The sequence below is a fragment of the Zosterops lateralis genome, assembly GCF_965231275.1.
Source record: "Zosterops lateralis genome assembly, chromosome: 1".
In the NCBI taxonomy this organism is placed as follows: Eukaryota; Metazoa; Chordata; class Aves; order Passeriformes; family Zosteropidae; genus Zosterops; species Zosterops lateralis.
Window position 1 is genome coordinate 25708805 of NC_139762.1, and position 18503 is coordinate 25727307.

Below are 18503 nucleotides of genomic sequence, written 5' to 3' on the forward strand. Positions count from 1 at the left end.
CCCTTGTCTAAAGATGCATAATGTACTTGCAGAGATAACGGAACATAACCCGGCAGAGCAATAGAGAAACCCGGTACTTTTTCCACCTTTTCTTGCCCGCCCTTTCCCCCCACGGTGTCTGCAGGGGGCTCGGACCGCGCTGCGCCGGGGGCGGCACCGCCCCTTCCAGCCCACAGGCGGCGCCAAAGAGCCGCTGTCAGCCCCGCGCCCGGGCTCGGGTGTAAAAACCGCGGGGCTTTTGTGAAACATCCCCCAAGTTCAGTGTCACAGCGGATGTTCAGCCCCTGGGCTCCTGGGCTTGCCTTCCTGTCACCCTCGCGGCTTAATGCTTCTGCCCGTGCAAAACTGGCTACCTTATAACAGATATTGCTGGGTGGTTTTGTCCTGGGCAGTGGCTGAGACCCTTCAAAAGATCTTCTCTTCTGTGTCATGCAATTGCTCATTCTGTTTCATGCAAATATTTATGTAATCCTTTTCCTCTGTAATGCTATACCGATTAACGGGAGTGTTCCTTCCTTTCTTAAACGTGGCGCAGTTAAATTTGTAGACTTCGATTCATGAATTCTTATGTTTTGGGTTTCAACCTGATGGCAATGTTCTCATTTTTTTTTTCAGTGGGGTGATTCCTTCTTGATTTCTCTTTCTCTTACTCCAGTGCTTTAGTGTTAGCACAGAACTAATGTACACTGTATTTTTACAGTGACTGCAGCACTGTGATACCGTTTCTATGCTTTGGCAAAGAACACAGCTTTTCCAGACTAATGGAATATTTTTGGCCGGCCTATGTTCATTATCTGATGCCATATAGAACACAATATTTAAGTATTTAATGCTTTTATGCACTAAATTAAATTGACTACCAAACCTAGCTTTAAGAGAGAACTTTACTTGATGGTGCATTAACAAGACAGTACCCATAAGGAAAGGGAAAAGAGAAATCAAAGTATGTGACAGGAGTCAAGGTATGGATTACATTATATAAGTGACAGACAGCTGGTTTGAGATAAACAGCTGTTTTCTCATTTTTATTTATTCAAATTATCAGATTTTTGTAAGGGAAAAAAGAGAAATGAATTACACTAATGGAATTGTGACAAGCCTACATTCATGTTACCAAGAGGGTGTGGAGCACAGACTACTAAAATGTGAACTCAAATAGAGGCATAAGCATCAGCTTCAGGGTGGAGCAGCCCAGACAAATTTTTCCGACTTGGCAATAGATTGCATGCTGCAGAGCAGCAGTGGGGTGCTGTATTTTGTGAACTCTGGCCTCTGTTTCTCTCTCCAAGAAGTCATCTTCTGCTCTTTCTAGAATGTCAGTATAGGCTCCAAAGTGTCACTGAATTTGAACAGTGAGTTGGAAAAGTGAATTTGCTCCAGTTTTCTCTTCTTCTCTTCTTCATGGTCCAAAATGTTACCTGATTTGCCAAGGTAGTGATTCCTGAAATCAGTAATCAGATTTGCGTGTGTGTTATTGATGCCTTAAGTTTTAGCTTTCATACTTTCCAGATTCATATAAAGTGTTAGCAAGTTCTCCTGAGAGTTTAGTTAGACAGAACAATCCTTTTCCCGCCCTAGAACCAAGGACACAGTTGCAGCTTCAGGCCCAAAAAGTATAAACAGCAAATTGAGGAGAGAAATCTGGGAGGATGGGACTTCACAGCCTGAAGCTGTAATTGGACAATTAACCCCAATATGTATATGGACCAAAACTTACAAAAGCGTGAAAACCTGTGATCTGGGGTCCATTGTGGGTGGAGCCGTGGCCGGGCTTTTGTACTGCCCAAGGTGTGTCCTTCAAGGGCCTTTTAATAAATACCTCCTTTATTCCTTTAACACTGTTGTAGGTAGCCTCTCAAGGCGTCTTTACTTACTGACAGTGTCAAGTACACTCATAAGCTCTGATCATCAAGTATATTTCTCCCTCCTAGTATAATCCTCCTAGTGTAACTCTTCTGCCAGTTTGGCTCACTAAGTGTGCTTTAAGAGTAACAATGGATATCTACTGCCCAAAAATACTCTAAGATAATGCTTTTGCACAGACTGCCAAATCCCATTATTTTCTGTATTCTAGATTCAGACTGTAAAGGAAAACTGGCTTTTCAATAGAAAATTAATGTTACAATAAGAAAGTACATCCATGAGGAGATAAATATTGAATTATGGTGAGGCTCTCAACTATCTCTTATTTCTGCTCTTCTGGTTTGAAATAGTTGAGTTAGTGACATTTCCAAGTCTGAGTATTTCCCAATGATGTTGGAAAGTAGAGTTTTCTATATCATGTATCTAAGTATGATACATACCTGATGAAGCAAGGTATGTGACAGATACCACTCACCTTGGAGGATCTTACTCATTTTGTAAACTAATCTGTTTTAGGGGATGCTTCCTAACAGTTTTCCTGCCTAAATAGTTTAACCTAAATGAGTTTTGCTGGGACTGATCTTAGCAAATCCTAGGAGGTGAAACATTTTTTCTTTTCCTTTTCCATGAGATCATGTATTTTCTGCAACTAGCTACCATTGTTGTAGTAATGGCTGTGGACATGGTTGTCCATGTTGTGGTGTAAATGCAGAGTTCAGTACTGAGGGCTCATGAGGGAAGGTTGTGTGAAATACAGCTCTTCTGACCATTCTTAAGATTTCTAGCTTTTAATGAAGGCACAACTACCAATTCAATGTAAGCAGTTGTACACAGTGTATAATTCATGTTTTCCCCTCTTGAAAATTTGATTTTATTCTAGCCATAGCTGTGCATTTCTTAAATAATTTAAAAGCAGAATGTTTAAGAATGGATGTGAAAGTCTCCTCAGAGTAACTGAGGAAAGGCTTTGCTAGTCTTAGTTTAGGCCTTCATATGCTAATATTTGCCTTTCTGATAAACTGCTAGAATATGCAGTTTTGTTATCATTAGCAGATTTTCTTCAGATCTTTCAGGACAAAGTTCTTTTTTTGATGCTATTCTTGATCTTTCAAGTAGTTTGACATGTTCTATGTAAAAACAGCACGATCTTCTGAAGTTGCCAAATTAGTGATATTAATGAGCTCCCATTTTAAACTATTAATGGCTTCCTATATAAAAGAATTACACTTACGGCAATCACAGATTGCTCATGTTTGAAACTACAGGTTATCAACCTATTATTATAGCTGTTTGTTGTATATTTTAGTCTCTGCTACTCTGGTTCAGGGTAACTCTGCCTTGAATGTACCTTATCTGCCAAAATGTAAGTATTTTGTTCAGACCAGATCTTTTTCTTTCAGCTGAATTACATAATAAGAATTCAGGGGAACTGTGAAAAAATATAACTCAATTCTGTTTATGTTGTGATATGTATAAGGAGGAAAAAACCTCCTCCCCACCAATGGTTTGGCAGGATAGCAGAGAGAGGATTTCTTGGCCAAAGATCAGATTAAATAAATAGTATCCATTTCTATGTGAAAAGATAAATATTATCTTGTAAGACTTGAAAGACAGGAGACAAATTATGGAATGATTTATTCCTTTGCCTGAGCCACGTGGAAAAACTTGCATTGCTGCTCTGCTGTGCAAATAAATTGCTACCACAAAAACCAAGTGGCTTAAAAGCAGAGAAGTGACTTGAATAAACCCATCAGTGGCATCCAAAGTAAATATAGCAAGTAAAATATTGTAAATAAATATAATTCACACATCTAGAGTAAACAGAAAATCAACTGTTCTCAGTGTGGTGGGGCTGCACCAACACTGATTTTAAAAGATGCTGGGTATCATTTAAAGCCATGCCAATAAGGTTAAACAACCTGGGTTGCTCACTGCCAGATGTGAGAATTCAGAATCATTCGAATGGAGTTGTTACTGCATTGCAAGTAAAATGACAGTCATATTCTATCATGTGTAAATACTAAACTGAACAGATTTTAAATTCTCATTGGTTGGGAAATGGAGGAATTCTGTAATTCCAGTGAAGGTACTCTGATTTTATACTAACATAGTAAGGAGGTCCTTGGTCTCTTATCTTCTCTAAAGTATGCTGTGCAGCATTTTAATATTGATCAGGAATTAACAGAAATATCAATCATACTTTAGCAAAGCCTAAAAATACTTTCTAGTCAAATGTATTATCACAAAAGTACTGAAAATGTGAAAGGATACACAATTCTGATTTTTATAGTTAGATGCACAGCTGTGTTCATATATGAAGAGATTGTCTTAAAGCAACATAATAATTGAAATAAAATACAATTCATTATCCGAGACATTTTAATAAATATAATATTGTTTCACATTGGCACTGTATAAATAAGGATGTAGATTGAAAATTTTTTCTAAGTGATTATAATGTATGTTAGAACAACTTAAATGTCAGCAACCAAAGATGAACATCAAAATAGGGTCTCAACTCTCTCTGATAAAGCAGCCAAAATTTCCAGTAGTTTCTGTACATCTTGGCTGTAGTGAACCTCAGGTGGTATTGAAGGAACATGACATTATTTAAAATAATTTGGCATTAGAATCTATTTCAAAGCTAGACATTTATATTGTCCACTTACAGCACATTTAAGGGAAACATTAATGTAATATATTATCTGTCATTGTGGAAAACTCGAGGTCTAATGTGCATTGCTTCTGTCAGCATCAGTGAGTTGTCTCATTTTCTTACTTTCTGCTAAAGTATAATATAGAGGTAGTTTGCACTATTCTGCCATGAAATAATACAGCTGTTCTTTTGGGTACATTATTTCATGTGTATTTTATGGGTAAGAAGTGACCATCTTGTTTGCACAACTTCTGTTAGAAAATGAATTTAAAGGTATTTGTGGCTTGACTTATTCAGATAAGGTAGAGGATATTTTTCTAATTATCTTTATACAATTAGATGTGAATTAGTGTCTTTAAGGTTGTCTCAATTTTTTCTTTGATTTTTTAATGTTTGCTTGTGCCTCTTTTTTTGGTTGTGTGTGGGAATTACAAAACTCTTAAGGATACATGTGGTAAATGCTAAGGTCTTCAACCACCCCACATTCTTAGCCAAAAATCACAAAGGAAAGAAAATGTTTAAATTTCTACCTTATGTCTCTATTCTTCTTCAACAACACCTGAATTTCAGTTAATATATTTTTATCTTGAAAAGTCAAGCAGCTCTCTAGGTGTTCCTACAGCTTCACGTGTACAAAATCATACCAATAGAAAGGCACTGACAGAGAGGCTGGGACTCAGATTTGTTGTAATATCTGATGTTTAGAATTTAATAGGTGACGTCTTGTTAGTTGCAGTATTTTCGGTCCTTGTGCAGTGAATCACCTGTAGGACTCCTCATTGCAAACAGAGTAGTTTCTTCATTCTTCCTCTTTGGAACTTGGTCTTAGAAGAGGAGCTTTCTGCCACTGCCTTGGGAGCTTTGGCTGCCATGTCCTGGTCCATTACCCATCTCATCTGATCCCCTTTTCTCCCTGCTGTGGCCCGGCCCTGCCCTGCGGGGTGTCCAGGATCCCCCAGGAGCCCGGGGCTGCTGCAGCAGTGGGGGAATTCTGAAATGCCCTTGCTTCTGCTCTGGGCCTCTGCCGTATGTATTTATCAAAATGCTGGTTTTCAATTTATCTGATAAGTTTCGTTGTTTGTATTCATGCTGGTTATTTAAACTTACATTGAGGCAAATAGTTTTGTGCTGCATCCCCTTGGTAGGACTCAGCCACAGACTGATACCTGTGAACGTTTCAATGGTACATGGTGGTACCCAGGCTCCAGCATCATTAAAAGTAATGAATTGAGTTTGTGGATCTATATCTACCTCATTTTTTTATTTCCAGTCACCACCGTCTTGCTTCTGTATACAAAATAATTAGTCTTCAGGCTTTGCAGTGCACATCCCCAGGCCATTTCTGGATATTTAGGCAGCTAGTTTAGTGAACTTTGCTATGTGATTAACAATCATTACCTTCCCGGATTGCCAAATTACCTAGAGATGTCAGGTCCTGCAATTAAGTTTTCTTATTACCTTTATAAAGCCAAAACATTTTTGTGGTGAACTCGCCCAGCCAACAACAAGGACGTTGTGGCTGTGGTTGAGCTCCAAGGGGCGATCCCGGTCCCTGTCGGCAGCGGTCGGAACAAGCCGTGAGGAGCCGTGAGGGCTCTGCCGGGGTGTCAGCAGCCCGGTGCTCGGGGGTGTCAGCAGCCCGGTGCCCGGGGGCAGGCCGGGGGCAGGCCGGGGGGGCGGATGGATCAGCAGCGAGGGCGGGACCGGCCGGCCCCTGCCCGCTCTGCGGGGAGCGCCCCGTGCGCCCCGAGCCCCGGGATCCGCGCGGCGGGAGGAGCGGGGCTGTCCCGGCCGGGGCTGCCCCTCCCGCCGGGGCGGGCACGGGCACCCGCCTCCTCCTCCTCCGGCACGGGCGGGCCCGGCCGCGGGGTCAGCCTGGAGACCAGCGCTCCTGGGGAGGGGAGAAGGGGATAAGCGGGGCCAGGGGCAGCCAGCGGGGTTCGGCGCTGGCAGCGCGGCCGAGGCCGGGCTCGTCCTCCGCCTCTCGTCAGTCACCGCCCGGGGCCGGACCGCAGCGGGCCGGCCGCTCCCCCGCCCCGCCGGCGGAGCGAACCACTGCGGCCGGCCGAGGAGGTGAGGCACCTGTCACCGCGGGCGGCGGCGGAGGGCGGCCCGGCGGTGTCGGCGGCGGCTCGGGGCGCGTTGGCCGCGGGGCGGCGGAGGGGCGGGCGGGGGCGGCAGCGGCAGCGGGAGCGCGGCGGGCACGGCGCCTCGTCCTCCCCCGCGCCTCGTCCTCCCCCGCGCCGCCGCCGCGGGTGTGCGCGGGGCCGTGTCCGTGCCCGTGCCCGTGTCCCCGCCGCCGCTGCTGCCGCCTGCAATGGCGTTGGGGCGACGCGGCGGCGGCTGCTGCCTCCTGTCAGGCGGGCGGCGGCGGCCGCTGTGCGCGGAGGAGGCGCGGGGGCAGCGCTGAGCCGGGGCCGGGATCCGTCGCGGCTGTCGGCCCGGTAAGCACCGTGCGCGCTCGGCGGCGGAGGCGCGGGGCTCCGCGGGGAACAGCGCCGGGCTTTTGTTTCCCGGGGCGGCGGGCGCCTGCCCGGCACTGCCCTGGCGCAAGGTGCCGCCGCCCGGGGCCCCAGCCCGGCACGGCCCCCGGGGAGCAGCCGCGGGGCTCCAGCGCTGCCCTCTCGGGTTGAGTTCATTGCCTTCCGCGAGGGCTGCGGGTCGCCGGGGGTCTGCGCCGTGCCGCCTTTCCAGCCGCCCGCGGCCATCGGCGGGAGCGGAGCGGGAGGTGCGGGGACGGGCGGCCGCTCCCGGTACCGGCGCCGTGTCTGTGTCTGTCTGTGTGTCTGTGTGTGTGTGTGTGTGTGTCTGTCTGTGTGTGTGTGTGTGTGTGTCTGTCTGTGTGTGCAGCGGCCGGAGCGAGGCGTCCCCGCGGCGGCAGGGCCGTGGCCAGGGCTGGGGGCAGGAGCGGAGGGAAGGGAGAGCGGGGGCTGGCTCGGGAGGCCCCGGGGTGCCCTCGCTGGGCTGCGGGGCCGGGGATGAGCCCCGGGCCGGGGCAGGGAGCGGTCCAGCCCCTGGCTCCCTTTCTGCATCTCCTCCTTGGTACCTCCGGGATCTTGAGACGATAAAACCGCTGCTCGTGACAAGGGGCAACTTTCTCTAAGGGGATTTCACTCCCTTTACCCTGTCAGATGAGGATGTTAACTTTGGGTGCAGGTTTTTTGTATTCCCTCGAGCTGATGTTTAATTTGCCTTTCTAAGTGTGTTATCTTTGATCGTATTTCTACCATTGTAGTTCTCTGAGAGAGCAAGGATTGTCTTGCAGTGCCTCATATTTCATGTCACATTGCCTTTCCTTTGCATGCATATTTGTGCCATGATACTAGACTTGTGAATGGAAAGATATTATTTGTTCTTTCACTATGATGTTACAGATTGTAAATTATGCAACAGTCATTTTGAAAAAGTTTATAGTGGCAAGTTTTCACATGTCTGTGCAGTTTGTATTTTGTATTTGTATTTGGTGTTTTGGGGGTTTTTAAACTGTTTTTTTTGTAAACGTGTCAGAAAATGGTAGATGGAAATTGTGACAGATTTAAAGTACCTGACGTGGTTTCAGAAAACCCTCCTTTCTATTGCAGGTTAAATCAGCCCTTGTTCTTGAGAGTCGTGCTGTTTTGTCAGAACTGACCGTGTGCATTTAGACATTTGTCTCCAGATCTGTCAGGTATGGCCCTGCTGAAGGGCAGTGGCCCCTGAGGAAAACCACTCCTCACGCAGAATCTCTGCTGTGACAGACTACTGAGAGCAGTACTGCAGAAACTATGCAAGCAGGTTTCACGCTCCTGAAGTAAACATGATGAAAACAGAGTCTTCAGGAGAAAGGTCCACCCTCCGAAGTGCCTCTCCTCACAGAAATGCTTACAGAACTGAGTTCCAGGCGCTGAAAAGCACGTTTGACAAACCGAAATCAGATGGAGACCAAAAAGCGAAAGAGGAAGGGGAGGCCTCACAGAGCAGGGGAAGGAAATATGGCTCAAATGTCAATAGGATCAAGAACTTATTTATGCAGATGGGCATGGAGCCCAATGAAAGTGCTGGAGTTGCCCCTAAAACCAGGGGAAAGGGTGGCCCTCCATCACCTCAAAGAAGAATTAGGCCCAAAGAATTTGTAGAAAAAGCCGATGGTTCAATCGTAAAGTTGGAATCGTCCGTCTCTGAAAGGATAAGTAGATTTGATACTCTCCATGATGGTCCTTCCTATTCCAAGTTTACTGAAACTCGGAAGATGTTTGAGCGAAATGCTCATGAAACGGGACATTCAAATCGCTATTCCCCAAAGAAAGAGAAAGTCATTTCTAATGAACTTCCAGATGAGTGGTGCAGCTCTAAGTCTCACAGAGGCAGCACTGATTCGCTGGACAGTCTTAGCCCAAGGACAGAGACTGTCTCTCCAACTGTGAGTCAGCTCAGTGCAGTTTTTGAAAACAGTGATTCACACAATGTAATCGCAGAAAAGTCGGAAAACAACGAAGAATATTCTGTAACTGGTCACTATCCATTAAACCTCTCATCTACTGTCACAAATATCTCCTCCCCAGTTGCAAACCTTGAGGGTTTCAGTCCTTTGAAAGAGGCCAGCACGTGGTCTCCCCCAGCCAAACAGAGTACAGGTGTGATGTCTGTTGAGAACTCTCAGCAGACTAACACGCCTTTAACACCGAGACAGAAAGTGTCCACAGGCACTTCAGCAGGTTCAAAAACAACTGAAGAAATAAAAAAGAGCATAGAGGCAAGTGCTGATTCTGTTGAGAGTTCTGCAGCAGGTCAACAGGATTTGGTTGGTGTGCTTGACAGTGAAAGGTCTGTGGACAGCTGTCTTAAGAGTAAGTCAAAAACAGAGACAGGAGTTTTGGTGCAACAGAAGGAACGGTCGGAACACACAGAAGGTATCTTTGATCGGCCTGAAGCTGCAGAGGTAACAAGAAATGTAGCTTCAGGTGGTGATTTTGCCACAGATGCAATTTCAGATGCTAATGAGTCCCATTATGATGAGGCAAGTGAAAAAGATGGGCATGAAGATATGAATAATTTTCAGAGTTCCCATGTGTACATGCACTCTGACTACAATGTGTATCGGGTACGATCCAGATATAATTCTGACTGGGGAGAGACAGGTACAGAACAAGATGATCTGGATGACAGCGATGAAAATAACTGTTATGAACCTGATATGGAATATTCTGAAATTAATGGATTGCCAGATGAGGATGAAATCCCAGCCAACCGAAAAATACAGTTTAGCCGGGCTCCAATTAAGGTAAGTTTCTTATGTTCCTGGGTTTTTTTTTTTTGCAGTTTGGTTTGTTTTCAAGTGCAGCTTTATTTGAAGGAGATTTTGACATTTGATCTCGCCTCTAAAAAGATTTCAAAAGATCTTTTCATACATGTTTTTATTGCAGTTAGCCAGTGAACATATTTTAAAATGAAGTAAGGCGATTGAGGTCTGATGATCTCATGTCATTTCCTAGATTTCTTGATGACTGACTAAACCAGCAGAATCTGAGAACGGCAGCTGGGCTTGTGAAGTTCAAGAATTTTAACATGTGTGTTTTGACTTCTATGACTGCTCTCTGACCATGTTGTGAGATGTCAGTGTGGGTATTTTGTGACTTTTGTGCAGCTTGTTTCATTTCCTTTGAAATCACAGATTCTTTAGATAGAAAGGCTTTTCCTCAGCTCTCAGCATATTCTGAAAGTACCTGTATTTAAAGACTCTGTCCTGAAGTACAGTGTGATTCTGTAGTAGAGAACTGTTAATACTCCACGGCTCAATTAGCATCATCTGAAACTTGTAAAGTATTTATATATTTACAGAGTGAGTATATATATAACTACACAAGAGTGAAGTTAGTAGACTGAAATACCTAGTGAAGAGTGTGCTTTTTGCAGAGCTGTAATGGTTTGTTTTTAAGCACTTTGAAATTACCACTAAGAATGTAGTTTCCAGTACTTATCATTTCAAGAAGGAATAACTGGTCAATAGCATGTTACATTTTGTTGTACGAGATTTTCACTGCTGAGTCGTAGGGTTAAATTTAAAAGTATTTTACTTCCAGGTTGGTTTTAGTGGATTGTGTGTGGTGGTTTGACCTTGGCTGGAGATGCCACATGTTTCTAGTGGACAATTCAAAACCATAGCAATTGTTGCAGAAATGGCTTCTTGAAACAGAAATATGCCATGGAGTACTTGAAATGTAAATATTTTAAAATTAAAAATGTTTCACTGAAATTGACTGTTTTCATTGTGCGAACTTGGCAATGAAAATTACTAAGTCAATGAACAGAAGTTTGTTGCAGTGTTAAACATGAATCAATGTGATTTACAAAATCTGCATTCTCACTGCCTGTGATTTAAAGTAGGGTATAATGTATATTGTATTTTGAAGTTTTCATCTGAATAAAACAACCAGACTTTCATATTTGTTTATCATGGGGTGGAGGGAAAAGCGTGGTTTTTTCTTCATGCTTTGAAAAGAGCATTTTTTACACTGAAAGAAAATATCTCAAGACAAGAGAATGAATTTTTCTTTTAATGTTAGTTGTTAGTGTTTTTATCAGTCTTGCATTGTGAATGAAAAATTCTAAGTATTTTTGTTTCCTCTTGATTACCTCCATAATTAAAGTAGCTGGTCTTCTTGAATTCTTGGGGGGAAGTGAAGTGGGGAAAACTGATTACAAAGGAAGTTGTCCACTACTTACCTGCTCAAGCTAATAGATAGATGTACTGATAGACAAGATCATGTTCTCTCTTCTAAAAGATCTGCCAGTTGTTTATGATGGTTCCGACAGATGACAATCCAGAAAGTGACTCCACTGATTTTATTCTTGGTCAGACTTTTCTGCTGTTTCTGAAAGAGCTAATAGTGGCATTTTTACTTCAGTGTATTCCTGTTGTCTGTCTGAATCATGCTGTCACGCCAACTACACTAAGAGTATTTTCTCAGTTATTTGTGTTTTTTCTTTTCAAGTTTTTTTATGTTATGTTCATTTCAGATTACGTATCGTACAGTAATAATAACAGTCTATCAGGAAAATGCTTTAAAAGTAATTTTTGTAAATAATACATTTGTCATGGGTTTAAGCATAAAGCACTCTTAAACTTATCCAAAGTGAAAGAATCATTGCTTTAATTATTCTGTCATCTTTATTGTAGATGGGAAGAAAACAGAATAAAAGCTATGCTGGAAGAGAGCAGTGTAGGAGGGATTGGGAGGTTTGGGAGATTCCCTGCTTTTTGTCCTGGGTGCCTCCAGTGCATGCAGTCTGTTAGTCATGTGGGGAAGCAGAAGTGAGACCATGTGGAGGGCTGGCCCTAGCAGGAGGAACTGCGGCAAAAGTTGTGGAAAATTAAAAGCTGCCTATCGAGCTGTTTTCCCTTCCCTCCGCAATTCCCTCGGCAGTGTGAAGCTGTGTGAGCCAGGGTAGGCTGCCAGGGGCATCAGGTCACTGCTGGAGGCATCAGGTCACCTCCCGGCCACGCCGCCGCAGGGACCCAGGAGGGGCAGCTGGAGAATCCCCTGGAGGATCCTTGTGGCCCGCAGGTCTCTGGGCTCCTGCACTCCTTCTCCAGAAGCTGCCCATGGGGCCCGGTGCTGGGAGGCTGGGAACTGCTCTGGCAGGAGGTTTCCGTGCAGCACAGCTATCAGTGAGCAGTGCAGGCGGCAAGGGGTGCTTGTGTTCTGTCCCCTCACACAGTGCCAGCAGATGAACTTACCCAGTCAGTCCCTGTGCCCATCTGTTACTCGGGGATGTTGCTTCTGACTGAATAGACAGCAACTGTTTAAGGATTTTTCTGTTCTACACAATTTTGTGTGTTAGTGGGCATGACTGGTTTCATTAATACTTAGCTGAGCATCATCTCATGCATGGCATGATTGCAAGAGAGGAGAATACAAAGCAATATAGGAGTATTTATTGAACCATTGGAAACTGATTTGTCTTTATGAAAATGGTGCAATTTTTACTAACTATTCTGCTAGATACTGGTGTGCAAAGTCCAACCCAAACTCTATATGTTCAGTGTTGATTTCAGTATTGTACCTTCACTCTCCTCCTCCAGGAGAACTCTGAAATAATTGACAAAGTTGGCATTTGAATGTGTGAACTGTGGAATCAGTGGGTAATTATTGCCATAAAGTTGTTACTTGAAGATCTCAACAGGTTTAGGTAAACATCTTTGGACTGTTTTTCTATTTCTTCAGGCAGACATGTAAGAGACTTTTTTGTTGCTTTAAGGAAAATGTTGAGGACTCTGAGAAACAGTGAAGTATAGGCAGAAGGATAGATAAATAAAATCTTACCAAACTGGTAAAGACTGAATTATCCTTGTCTCCTGAGCAGGAAAAAGACTCAGTTGTTGAGAAACTCACTATCAAGAGGAAGACTCAAGTCAATGCATGCAGGAAATTCTACTGCATTACAGTCTGTAGTTTTGCTATCACAGATCCCATGCTCCATGGGCCATTTGCTCTGCTCTAGGGTTATGGAATACATTGGCTGATTTCATCTCTGTTGAAAGTCCCTTTAGGAGTGGGTGACTGCCCAGAGGCCACTGCAGGCTTGGAGAGTTTCTAGGTATTTGGAGTGTGGCATTGGTGACGTGAACAGTTGTGTGTGTCTGTGGGAGCTTAAATCAGCTTAGTGCTGGTAATAAAAACGAGTACAAAAGGGCCCAAGAGTGGCAGTGGACAGGAGTGTGCTGCTAACAAGGGATGTGAACATTTCTGTAGCTGTTCATATGACTGTTTATGTAGTGATATAGAGGCCTTTATCAGCACTGGCCTGCTCTTGTGTTGAGGTATTGTGTTTGTGCTCAGGGATAGAGCTGAAGCTCTCCAGTGCAAGTGTAGGAGGTGAAAAAGTTAAGTAAATGAGGTAAGGAAAAACATACCTTGTTTTTTCCAGGGATACTTTTCTACCAAAGAAACAAAACGACAACTCCCCACTCCGCCTCCCCCCCCACCCCTTCCAGCACTCACCGATTTATTGGTCTTTCATTGGGTTTTGCAGGGTTTCCTGAGGGTTGGGTTATGAACTACTTCCCGGACACTGTGGGCTTATTGGGCAAGGTTTACCTGTAATGCAGAATTCATTAGCTCGTGGCTTTCCACACCCTAATAAATGGAAATGTATTGATCGTCCAAATCATAAGTTGTTTTTTGAACCATGCTTTCTCCATCCTGGATAGAATTAGGATGAAGAATAATGTTCACCTTTTCTCTTTTCAAGTCCATAGTTTCTGCTGCCCTGAAAGCTGATGGCTGCATCTTCAGTTGGTGCCTGATTTCTGGCACCAGGTACATGGTAAACATTTAAAGCTGTTAATAGCAATTTGTGTCTCCTGCTGGGCCTCCTTTTGCAACCTTCTGCTCCACTGGCTCTGTCCTGCCAGCCAAGGGGTTGGGTATTATGTGATCAGACCGTATGGCAGGCAGCAGGGGACTTGTGGTGCTGCAAGGGGGTTTGGCCCAAACTGCTGCTGCAGTTTTTAGCCTTCTGTAAAGCTTCTTAGGGTGCAGTGGTGAAGGGACATCTCTGCAGACCTCTCTTGAGTTTTGGGGGTAGGTGGGAGAGAGGGTAACATGAAAGGAAGGTATATAGCAAATGGCTCTTCCATCCTTCAGCTAATTCCATATGAAGAGAATGTAATCACTAGGGCCTGTGCCTCCTGTTGTGCTTCCTCTCTTTTGTCATACTGCATGATTGAATTTTATACCCCATAACACTTCAGTTTTCCAGATCGTGTCTTGTTCAAATGATCTTCAGGAATTGGAACTTGTACTCTCTCTCTCTTGCCTTTGAAGAAAATTTACAAGTGCTGAGATTATAGTTTAGCATAGAACATAAATGAAATTTGTATTTAGCAGTTGCTTTGATTTTTTTGTGAACTACATTTTTTTACAAACTTATTCTAAAAATCATTTCAAGGAATGAGTCTTTCTTTCAGTTATTCCTCATTTCTGAGGGGATCTGAAGGACCATTTAGTTCCAACCCCCTGCCATGGGCAGGGACTCCTTCCACTAGACCAGGTTGCTCAGTTCCATCCAATATGGTCTTGAACATTTCCAGGGATGGGGTATCCACACCTTCTCTGGGCAACATGTTTCAGTGTCTCACCACCCTCACAGTAAAGCATCTTTTCCCAATGTGTAATTTAAACTTACCCTCTTTCAGTTTGATGCTATTCCCCTTTGTCCTGTGACTACAAGCCATTGTAAAATGTCTCTCTCTCAATCTTTCTTGTAGGCTTTTTCCCTTTTCCAGGCTGAACAATCCAAACTGTCTCTGCCTTTCCTCATAGGAAAGTTGTTCCATCACTCTAATGAACTTAGTGACCCTGCTCTGGACTTGCTCCAATAGGTCCATGTCCTTCCTGAGCTGGGGACCCTGAAGGTGGATGCAGTGTTCCAGGTGGGATCTCTTGCACCAGAGCAAGAAACCTTGCACTAGAACAGAAAACCTTCCTCACCCTGCCCTGCTGCCCACACTGCTTTGGATGCAGCCCAGGACATTTTTGGCTTTCTGGGCTGTGAGTGCCCATGGCTGGGTCATGTCCAGGGTCTCACCCACCAGCACCCCCAGGTCCTTCTGGGCAGGGCTGCTCCACATCCCTTCATCCCCTACACTATATTGATACCAGGGATTGCCCCAACAAAATGTATTCAGGAATGTAAATAGCGGTGGAGAAAGAATCGGAAACAATCTGGTGCTAATTACATTGGAAATAGTTAATCTAAAATGCTACCATTCTTTATATAATAGCCATCATAATAAAGTATGCTGAAAACATTTTCAAGTGTTAGTGTAAAAAAGAAGTGTTTCTTTGCCTGATGCAGTGCTCAGTATTGTATTTACCTGTGAAAATGTTGATGAACTATTTTGGATGATAGGAGTCATAAGAGAAGGTTACCCGTTCCACAAGCACTGTACAGTCCAACAGATGTCACTTTTATGTGTGTTTTACTTAAATGAATACAGAGTTGGATTTTGATGATCTCCACATTTTCCACCCCCAGTGAGCCTGTGATTCTATAAATAAAGTAGTCATGTTAGGACACTTGTTTAAGGCCAGTATGGAAGACAGGAATGCAGAAAGATCCTGAGGCTTTGTTAGATTTTAAGTGCTCACGGAATCTGAGAAATTAATCCAATTTTGAATGAGTTAACTATGGAAGCATACCGATAAAAAAAATGTGCAGCTCTTTCTGAAATCAATGAAAGAATATTTTGATTTCCTTAAATTTGGTTCACTCCTTCAGCTGCTGTGTCCATGTAGAAGCCTAGAAGATAAGAGAACTAATACGTATCCTCAAACACCGATAGCTGGGTAGTCGTGGAGCCAACCAAGGACTGTTGGTAATAACATTCTGAGAGAAAGTTCAGGATGTTTCTGAAGAAGGGGCCACACAGAGGAAGGGCAGCACTTTGCTGAGACTAATGTTCTTGTTTGGGCTCTTGGAGACAGGCACACCACCATATAGCACAAATGCTGGAATGAGGTTGAGAATTGGGCCTGAAATGCTGACCAAAGGCCAACCCAGTCATCAAGACTGGTCATCATTTGGTGGTCATGAGGGCAGGTAAAGCCCTCCAGCCCATTTCCAGAAAGGTCTAGAAGATCAGACTGCCCACGATAGCTAATTGGCATAGAAAGTGAGAAACGTGTCTCCGGGGGGGCATAATTTACTAATAAAATTTTGTGAGCATGTGCAGACCCTCTGACATTTGTTGTTCCTTTTGGCCATGAGTATTTCTGAATCTTGGGCACTCCCTTCCCCCTAAGGGTGGGATGCCATAGCCCATGCTTTGTTTACAACATTAGGAGTGGGTGGTAGTTCTGGCTAAAGTATGAAACTAAGTATTAGATAGACTTAGTCTCTAACTCCTGTAGTGTTGAATATATCACTGAACTTATATGCTCATATTCAAATCTCATAAAATGGGCAGCAAGCTGGTAATTAGTTTCATTCATCTTGATATGTGAAGCAGTTTGGCGTACAGAGCTATTGTTTGGGTAGCTTGGAACATGTCTATTCTGCTGCTTTATATGAACTTATACTTTTTTCCTGGTAGTGTCAAGTATGGAGAGTTCTACTGACTTTAATAATAAAATGTGTTGTACTGCAAGGATTGTCCTGCTAATTTGGATCATTCGTAAAAAATAGCAGTGTAAAAAAACAGGTTCTTTGCTCTGGTAATATGCTCATATGCTCTTATGAAAGATGTTTTTATGAAAGGCAGAACCTTTTACATGTATTTGTCAAGGAAAGGAATGAGAAGTAAATATTAAGGATCAAATAATGGATGCACTCAAATAACAAATAGTGAAGGGATAAAGCATTTCAGAAGTTACTATTTTGATTCAGTGACTGAGGGAACAAAGATACCTCATTATTGCTGTGGAATTTTGTGCCTTCACTGAGGAGTCTTTTGCACACAATTTCAGGTGCAAAATGGTTTTCTTGTATTAAGTATACATAGAGTTATTGGACTACAGTAAATGGAATGAAGTTATCTCCTGTCACTATATGCTATGGAATCTTTAACTCTTATATAAAAGTCATAATTTCACTACTAATTCTAGAGATCAGCAATCCCTGCGTGCAATGTTCACACATGTAGTTCTTGAACTAAAAACAAATAATGTTGCCTGAAAACTGGGTTTCATAAGTATTGAGGGCATCTAGAATGACTGTGTGTAGAAACAGAATTTGGATTAAATAATTCACATCAGAGGTTTATGTGGTTTAGATTGAAAGGGGTTTCCAATTAAAGGTTTTGAATTTCAAGAATGCAGACTCAGAAACTGTAGGGAAATGATTTGAAATTAGCTGAACCAAAGAGCAAAGGGAACTTTTTGATTCAGAATTAGAAAAAGTGTGTAGGATTTTCATCCCAAGAAAAAGCAGACTACACAAGCAGAATGATTGCAGACCTAATCAGAGGAAAAGGCAGCCAAAGAGAACATTATAAGTTAGCCAAGAACTTGGAAGGAGTGGCAAAAGTGGTTGTTGAAAAAATGAAGAATGTCATAGAGTTCAAAAGTCTTAAATGTGACTAAGAAGTTGCCAAAAGTCAAGCTGAGTTTGACCTTGTAAAGGAAAATAGTCCAAGTAGTAAAAAGCTATTCATCCATTAAAAATTTGACAAGAAAGGAAGGTGGGTGTTATCCAGTGAGTATGAAGTTATGGTCAGAGTTATCATGGCCAGTTTATTGTGGAAATTTATGTAGTGGAATGACACTACAGATAGTGGAAAGAAACCTACAGATTCCTAGTGCTTGGGTTTGTATGGGGCTGGATCAAAGAGACTGTGTTTTGGAAAATCTTGTAGCAAATATTTCAAAACTAAAAGAGCATTATCAAAGTAGAGATGGTGTTTAACTGCAGAGGAGCAAATTTAATAGCTGTTTTTCAGAAAGTAGAAAAAATGTGATTCTGGTAGTCTGAAAATTATTAATTTTTTTTCCTCATAGCAAAGTAACAGAGAACGCTTTTTAAAGAATCAAAGGCAGAGAGGCAAATGGAATACATGTAAATGTATTTATCAGAGGTAGTATATGTCAGACTAAATTAGGATATGCCTTTGATAAGATAAAACAGCTTGTTAAAAATTTCAGTAGTTCTGTCTCAGGAAGTTGGAGCACACCAATGACACTTGCTTTTGGCGGGAAATGGGGAAGCCTTATCATTGCATAGGATTACAGTAAAATATGGGTGACTGGGAGGACTTGAGTAGTGGGGATGGATTTATGAGCTGAGAACTTCCACAGTAAACTAGTGACTCATTTGAAGGGGATGGCAGCTGAGGAGAAAGCCACTCTGACTTGCTCCTGCATAATGACAGCAGCAACCTGTGATGGGGATGCAGCTGTGAGGAAGGCAAATGGCATTCTGGATAACATGAAGCAAAATATTTCAGAAGCAGTAGGGAATTATGGGTGTCATTTTATAACTCACCAAGGAGACTTCATCTGGACCG

At 43.2% G+C, this 18503-nt stretch overlaps 1 protein-coding gene across 2 annotated transcripts in view; it reads left to right on the top strand.

The window, feature by feature from the left end:
- The first annotated feature begins 6566 nt into the window (after positions 1-6566).
- Positions 6567-18503, top strand: part of PPP1R9A (protein phosphatase 1 regulatory subunit 9A) — a 133168-nt gene continuing 121231 nt past the window's right edge. Inside the window, exons 1-2 of one of the 2 annotated variants that reach the window (XM_083860978.1) lie at positions 6567-6592; positions 8101-9779. In XM_083860978.1, coding sequence (XP_083717104.1) covers positions 8316-9779 — 1464 coding nt within the window. In that variant the 5' untranslated portion in view covers positions 6567-6592; positions 8101-8315. The remainder of the gene's footprint in view (positions 6593-8100; positions 9780-18503) is intronic. The other variant, XM_083860979.1, reaches the window with a different exon arrangement.